This window comes from Urocitellus parryii, chromosome 7 (genome assembly GCF_045843805.1).
Source record: "Urocitellus parryii isolate mUroPar1 chromosome 7, mUroPar1.hap1, whole genome shotgun sequence".
Classification (NCBI taxonomy): Eukaryota; Metazoa; Chordata; class Mammalia; order Rodentia; family Sciuridae; genus Urocitellus; species Urocitellus parryii.
The window spans coordinates 180,539,582-180,547,423 of NC_135537.1; the positions used below are offsets into that span (position 1 = coordinate 180,539,582).

The 7,842-nt window shown below is 57.8% G+C and overlaps 1 protein-coding gene across 1 annotated transcript; it reads right to left on the reverse strand.

The window, feature by feature from the left end:
• Nucleotides 1–827: 827 nt before the first annotated feature.
• Socs3 (suppressor of cytokine signaling 3) lies at nt 828–3,887 on the reverse strand. Its single transcript, XM_026408415.2, has 2 exons — nt 3,625–3,887; nt 828–3,070 (listed from the first exon to the last, which is right to left on the reverse strand). The coding sequence occupies exon 2, from the start codon at nt 2,980–2,982 to the stop codon at nt 2,278–2,280; it is 705 nt and encodes a 234-aa protein (XP_026264200.1). The 5' UTR covers nt 2,983–3,070; nt 3,625–3,887; the 3' UTR covers nt 828–2,277.
• Nucleotides 3,888–7,842: the final 3,955 nt, after the last annotated feature.

The following is a 7,842-nucleotide window of genomic DNA, read 5'->3' on the forward strand; positions in this document are numbered from 1 at the left end:
CTGGCCCCATTCGGTTAACAAATATTTACTGAACACCTATCTAGGCACCAGAAGTGACCAGACAAGTCCTGCTCACACAGCACAGTTGTGTCTGAGAATACCCCCTGTCCTCTACGGGTGCTGGGGAGAGTCCACCCACGTAGCCTCCAAGTGCCTAGGGTGTGGGAGGTACTAAAGATGAGTGAGTAGAAGGCTGCTATTTCTGGGAGGTGCCTGGCTCTGTAGGGGCCCCTAGGAATGTGGGAGGTTGGAGGTATTGGGAACAGTGGCCAGGAAGCTCTTGAACACCTGGTTCTAGTCCCACCTGCACACAAGGGTCTCATCTGGATCACCCTCCCTACCTCCTGTGAACCTGGTGGTACAGAGGTAGGAGGTCAAGGGTCACTGCCAGGACCCCACATCTGGGCTTTCTTGGAACACCTCCCTGCCAAGAAGCCTGAGAGCCTCTAATAGCTTGGAGACTCTGCTGGCTCTGACCACAGCTCAGCTTGCTCCCTGCAGGCTCTTTGAAGAGCTTCCTTCGAACTTGCTTTGCATATTCTGGTCAGATCTGAATCAGACTAGCAGGAATTACCCCTCTCAGTAACAGTCTAAGTGCTGCCTTAGCTTGTCAGTGACACACAGGGGCAGGCACACTGACGTGAAGGCACATTTGATTTCACCACAAGGAGCACCTCGGCAGGGATGGGGCACAGCCAGCCCCCTCTGTGGTTCCCTCCCTCTCCTCTGAGTGTGGGTGTGGGTGAAAGAGAAAGCAAGGCATGGTAGGGGTGCTGGGAGAAAAACGCTCAAAGTATGTTTTTCATTAAAAAATAGTGCTCTTTTATTATAAATTACTGAAATGTTTCTTTTCTGAGTATAAATATAAATATGTGCAAAGTTTGACTTGGATTGGGATTTGGTTGAGTTCTTCAAGCATCTCCTAACAGCCTCGAAGGCCTGAGTGGGGAGGGGGCAAGGACTGGAGGTGGAATCTTTATAAAAGACAGAGTGATCGAGGCAGATTGTAAACATTATTAAAAAACAACAACAAAAAAAGGAAAAAATGACCCCAAAGCACAACTGCCCCGCCCAGCCCAAATACCTGACACAGAAAACTTTTATGTTTAGTTTCCCCCAAAAAAAGAACAGTTCCAGGTTAATTCCGTCGCTGCTACATTCCTGTAAGTTGTCACTGATCAGTGCGCCAGCAGAGCCAGAGCAGCTGGAGTGGCAGGCGCCTGGATGACTTCCTGCCCACCCCACCCCAAGTGAGGAGGGAGGGCTGTGCAGGGCCTGGAGGACGCGGGACCTGGTGGCTCTGCTCCCACCACGAGGTGCCTATGACTGGCCAACACCAACTGGGCTTCTGGTCTTCTAGCGCTCAGCTGGAAGGCATGGGTCTCCCACCCCCCACCCACTGATCCTGACCAGTGGCTGGCTGGGTGCCCTCCAGCGAATCCCTGGGCCTCTCTGCCTGGATGGCCCAGTGTGTGGCCCAGCATTTAAGGCGAATCTCTTGGCCAGACAGGAGGCTTAAAGTTGAATCCCCCATCTTCTCTAGGGGGGGATGGGGTCAATGATGGCTCATCTCTACCACCATCCCCTAGGTGCTGAAGTCACAGCATGGGCAGGAAAAGGAGACGACTGACCAGCCCATCCATCCTCTCCAAATGCCACTTCCTCCTTATAGCAGGGAAGGGCCCTGGGCTCTGGGGCACAAGATGGCTCCCTTCAGGTCACCCCTTGCCTTTCTCCCCAGAGCCAGGGAGTGGAGCATGCAGCCACCCCCCTCACCTGGACTGGCCATTTCCGTGGCCAGCCCGCAGCTCTGGGGCCCCTCAGGCTGCCCTCTCCCTTCCATCCTTTCCAAGGCCCTTCACCTCGCTCAGGTTTAAATCAAATCAGAGCGCCAACAAGTTCCGCTGGAAAGTTTGAAGATTCCGAGGCAGTTCTTATAAGTTCAACTCTCTGGAGGCATTCCCTGTTGGGAAGCATCGGAGAGTAGTGCAGGAAGGGGAGAGAAGAGAATCCACTGGTCATTGCTATTGTCCCACCTGGCCAGCTGGCTCCTCCAAAAGCTGGACTGGGGAAGGGGAGCCCAGGTGGCACTCCCCACCCTCAAACATATTCCAAGTCCGCAGGCCCCATTCTGCAGCGGGGAGGGCCGCAGGGAGGGGCCTGTCCTCCTGACTCCAGAGCAACAGGACTCTCCTTCGGCTGGATTTTTGTGCTTGTGCCATGTGCCACAGAGAAGAGGGGACCCAAGCCCCTCTCCTGACCCCTGCCCTGTGCTCTTTATAGCGGGGCATCATATTGGTCCAGGAACTCCCGAATAGGCCCAGGCAGCTGGGTTACTTTCTCATAGGAGTCCAGGTGTCCATTGACCGTCTTCCGACAGAGATGCTGAAGGGTGGCCACGTTAGAGGAGAGAGGCCGGCTCAACACCAGAGGGATCTTCTCGCCCCCTGAGTAGATGTAATAGGCTCTCCTGGGAGGGCTCCCTGGGAGGGTCTGGGCAGGCTGAGTTGGCGGCTCCAGGCCCTCCGGGACCTCAGAGGAGGGCGAGGAGGAAGGTTCAGCGGGTGGAGAGGGGCAGGAGGGGGTACCCGGGGGCGGCATGTAGTGGTGCACCAGCTTGAGCACGCAGTCGAAACGGGGCACCGGCTGGGTGCTCCGGGGGTCGCTCTGCAGCGAGAAGCTGCCCCCCTCGCACTGGATGCGCAGGTTCTTGGTCCCGGACTGGGTCTTGACGCTGAGCGTGAAGAAGTGACGCTGGTCCGAGCTGTCGCGGATGAGGAAGGTGCCGGCGGGCTCTGCGCTGAGCAGCAGGTTCGCCTCGCCACCAGTCACGGCGCTCCAGTAGAAACCACTCTCCTGCAGCTTACGCACTGCGTTCACCACCAGCTGGTACTCGCTCTTGGAGCTGAAGGTCTTGAGGCGCAGGCTGGTGTCCAGGGGGCGGCTCATCCCGGCGGCGGGAAACTTGCTGTGGGTGACCATGGCGCACGGAGCCAGCGTGGATCTGCTTGGTGGCGGCTGCAGCTGCTTGGCGGCCTCCGCGCAGCGGCCGCTACCGCATCCCGGGGGGCTGCAGAAAGGAAGGCGCGCGCCTTGTGAGTGCCCGGAACCCTCCAGCGCGCCTGGCCAGCCCTGGCTCCCTGCCTCTACCGAGCGGCTGGGACATCCACTACCGAGGCCCTCGCTGCGACCCAGCACCCCCTGGAGCCCGCCCAGACTCTGCTCCAGGAGTGGGGGCGGCCCCAGGCAGCCCCCTCCCCAGCAGCACACTGGGAGGACGCCGAGTGGAAAACTCTCGCGCGGAAGTTGAATCTCCAGGAGCGCGACCGGGGTGGGAAACGAGAGCAGAGCCCCCGGGACGTTCCGGGCGCCGCTCAGTCCGGTGGCCCCGGCCAGCAAGGACCCAGGGAGAAACCCGAAGAATGGGAGTAGGGAGGGGATAGAAGCCCGAGGGCCCCAGCCTGAGTATTCCGGGAACCTGGGATCTCCGGCTTTCATTCGCTCTGCCCCCTACTTCGTCCCCTCCCTGCCGGGAATGACCCGAGAAGGGGAGGGGAAACCGGGAAAAGCTCCCGGGACTAAGAGAGGCCCCCACCTTCGCCACACTGCGCCCCTCCTGCCTACCTGGTCCTGAACCGAAGTCTCTGGCCTCGGGGCTGCACCTTCTACGGTCCCCAAGGCACAGCGGCGGCGCGGCGGCCAGCGGTGGCCCGCGCTGCGCCCAGATGTTGGCTGTCGTGAAGTCCACAAAAGGGCCCTCGCGCGTGCGTCCCTCGGACTTCGCCGTCCCCGGGTTCGACCTAGCAGGGACGAGGCGAGGGGCCCCGGCGAGAGCTGGGCCGGGCGGGCGGCGTGCAGGGCCGGAGAGGCAGCGGCGGCGCGGGGAGTCGGAGTCGGAGCCGCCGCGGAGGCCGCACTCGCGGGTATATACGCGGCGGCCGCGCCCCGCCCCCTTGGATTCCAGGAACTGCGCGACCGGTCTTCTTGTAATGTTTAGTCACTACTCGCAGCAATGAAAGGCTGCGCGCGGAGGGCGAGGGAGGGGCCGCGGGCGGCCGAGGGCGGGCCTCGAGCAGGGGCAAGGACCGGCGGAGACGCACCGAGACAAAGCGCGGCGCGAGGCGGCCAGGGCGGCCGGCGGGCGCGGCGCCAGCCCCGGCGGCGCGTTCCTGGCAGCGGCCCCTCCCCCGCGCGCGCTCCGCCCCCAACTTCTCATTCACACTTTCCCCCCCCACCCCCTCCCTTCTAAGAAGGCCAGTTTCTGGCAGAGGCGGGGGCGCCGCTCCCGGAGCGCGGGCAGTTCTAGGAGGCCGACCCGAAGAGGCTCCTAGCACCCCTTCCCTTTTTCTTGGACCCTGCGGGGACACCACCGAACCGAGCTGGATTACAGTCCCAGGCTGCCCGAGCCAGCCCAAAGGGAAGTGGGGCCATCCCGCAGCCAGGCCGCGGGGCTGACGTCCGACTTGGAAGTTGGTGGTGGGGAACATGCGACAGTCACCTGTGGGCAGGTCCCAAGACTAGAACGGGAGTCCCAGGGGGGGAGGCGAGCAGCCTGTGAAACAGCTGCTCGGCCACGGCCCATCGGCCCACTGCCAGGTTCTTTGTTGACACTGATATCGGTGCTGGCCTCCCCGCTCCCCCACAAACAAACAAACAAACAAACAAAACAAAACAACTGCTTTCCAACAGCATCTGGGTCTCTCCATCTGCGTGTATGGCGAGGGTCCGGCCAGGTGCTGGGGGAGCAGAAAGGGGAACGATGGTCCCAACCCGCGCCCGCGTCCGCCAGAGGGCGCCCTGGAGTCTCTTCGGGGGAGAGGAGTTTGTACACATCCAAACCTTGGGGACAGCGGGACCAGATCGCCCAGGAGCTGGAGTGCGGGACAGAGGAGAGGGGAATTCACACAGAGACTGCAGTCAGACCTGGGAATAAAAGTCCAGCAGGAGAGAATTTCCAGAAAGCTGTTGTCCTGGGCTCAGCCCACTGCCAGTTGGCCAGCTTGCCTAGCCTGTGACCTCCCTTGCCTGGGGGAGGGGGGGCGCCGTATCTGAACTCTCCCTGGAGAGTGAGAAGAGCTGCCGATTGAGATGAAAGGTTAATTTGCTCTTGGTCACATTGGCACTGATGAAATGCCAACCTTATGAAGGATGGAAAGTTTTGCAACCTGTCCCCAAACAGGCTGCAGGGTTCTGGAGCCACTGAGAGCCAGCTAAGTGGCAGATACATCAGCACCCCTCAGGGCACGGAGGCAGTGAGCTTTGGGCCCTACCCTCTTCTCAGATCTCATAGGCTGAGGATAATGAGCTGGTGAAAGGGAGGGCAGAGGTGCCCAGGGGACAGGCACAGTAGCTTGGGTGCGTGGAAGGAAGAGCTGGCACCTTGGCCTCACTGTCTTGGCCACTGTGTCTTCCATCTGAACTCTGACCTCTCTCCCCAGATGTTGGAGGACTGAGTGGCATTTGGCCAGAACACAGCCTCTCTGGGCTTCAGTTTTGCCATCTGTAAATAGGAATAAAGACGACCTCCTATCAGAGATCTGAGATGTAAAGAGGTTAAAACAGATTATGTGTGTCAAAGTGTGTCCGGTTCTCCCTTCCGTCTCTTAGGAGAGCAGTAGCTGGAGAAATCCTGTTTCCTCTGCAAGGGGGAAACAGTGCATTCCACATGCTTCACAGACACCAGGCTCCAAGGGGTAGGTGTGTGCAGGCACTGAGCATGCGCGAGACCCCCCCCCCTTCAGATATCTACAGGCTTCCCAAATGTATTTGTCCTCTCTGTACAATCAGTTCATTCTGTTTCCTTTTGGTACAGGGGATTGAACCCAGGGCTTTGCCAATGCTAGGTTAATTGCTCTCCATGCAAGCTCCATTCCTGGCCTTTTTAATTTTTATTTCAAGGCAGGGTCTTGCAAAGTTGCCCAGCCTGGCTTTGAACTTATAGTCCTCTTGCCTTGGCCTCCTAAGTCACTGGACAATCCATTCATTCTTGTTCTCATTACGTGACTGCTATGACCACGCTCCTGCGCTGAGCACTGTGGAGGACAAGGAGGACTCACAAAGAAGAGCAGTTAATGGATGGGAAAGTGCTTTGTAAATCATAATGCTCCGACACAGGTCAAGTTCATTCATCCCTTCCACAAGCCTCCTTGAGTGCCTTCCTTCGCCAGGCACTGGGTGAAGTGCTGGGAAGACAGTCTGCTTGGGTGAATCCTGCAGGGAGTGGAGGCCACAGGCAGGACCCCTCCTCTCCAGGCTCAGTGCTTTGAGAAAGGGATGGCCGCATTTGCCCTTCTGTGAGACTGATGGTACTTGGGGTAGAGTGGGGGCATTGGGAAAGGGAAATAAAGAGGAAGAAACTTCCCTGAGGTTCCGGGAATACCTAGTGGGAGAGACCCACCTCTCTGAGGCAGGTAAGTCCTAATGCAGCTGTGTGGTACTCAAGGGAGCCTGGGCTTTGCAGCAGGTGCGGGCAGCCTGGACTGCGTGGCCATCAGGAGCTCAGAGTGGGCCCAAGAGAGCAGGGATGATTTGAAGAGGAGAGCTAGGGCAGGGCCAGCAGGCTCCCTGAGGGACTGTGGCTGGAGAAGGTCAGAACAGGAGTTGGGAAGCGGCGCTGGGCTCCCTGCAGCTGTCTCAGGAAACTGAACTGTGATCCAGGCTCCACTACCCAGTAGCTGTGTGACTTTAAGCCATTTAGTCCACCAGCTGGGCCTCGGTTTCGTTATTTGTGAAATGGGCTGATGAGAGCAACTGCCTCATCGTATTGTTGTGAGGACTCATTGAACTAATACGTACAAAGTGCTGAGGACCGTACCTCGCACCTAGGAAGCACTTCATTCATGTTAATTATCACTTTTTGTTTGTTTTTAGTTCTGGGGATCAAACCCAGGGCCCCAAGCTTGCTAAGCATGAGCTCTACCACGGGCTGTACCCCAGTCCAACTATCACTGTTTCAAAAGCACTGGGAAGCCAGGTGTCCTGGTGCACACCTGTAATCCTAGCAACTTGGGAGATTGAGGCAGGAGTATGGCAAGTTTAAGGCCGGCCTCAGCAATTTAGATCCTGTCTCAAAATAAAAATGTATTTAAAAATGGGGAGTCTGGGATGTAGCTCAGTGGTAAAGCGACCCTGGGTTCAATCCCCAGCATGAATGGGGAGCACTGAGGCCTCTTGGACAGAGGAGGAAGGCGGGGGCTCCTGGGGTATGGATGTGGTTACGAGCTGCTGTGTGCTTTGGGAACTAAACAATTCCCATAAGAAGCAATCAAAAAACTTGTTTGTCATCTGAGGTCAGCCTACTGCCACGCTTTCCTTTGGCTCTCTGATTTCTCCATGGCTTCAGGATGAACGCAAACTCCTCGGTGGAGTGTGTACCCCAGGCTGTCTCCTCCACGCCAGGCTGTCTCTGTGAGGGACTGTGCCCCCCAGGCCTGGATCATCGCACCTTTGCCCTCACTGGAGTGGAAGAACCCCATGCACTGGCTGATTGCTACATTCCTTTAAGATGGGGCAGACCCTCAGTTGAATCTTCCAGGGTGGCTCTTTCCACAAGGCTCAAAATGTTTTGTCTACTTGTCCAGTGAGAATCTTGAGGAAGCCGACTATATTTGATTCATTTCTTTGGAACCTGCTATGTAGAAAGCGCTCAAGGAACCTTTAAGCCAGGGATTGATACAGTCTATTTTCATTGTTTTTAGGTGCCCAACCTGCCTTCTTCTAGGGTAGCTCTTGGTTGCTGCTGTGGGACTCAGGCGTGGCTCCCAGACAGGCTAGAGGGTGTGGGTTCTGGGAAGCACCCAGGGTAGTCCTTGGAGATCCTTAGGCCTGCTAATCTGAAGACAA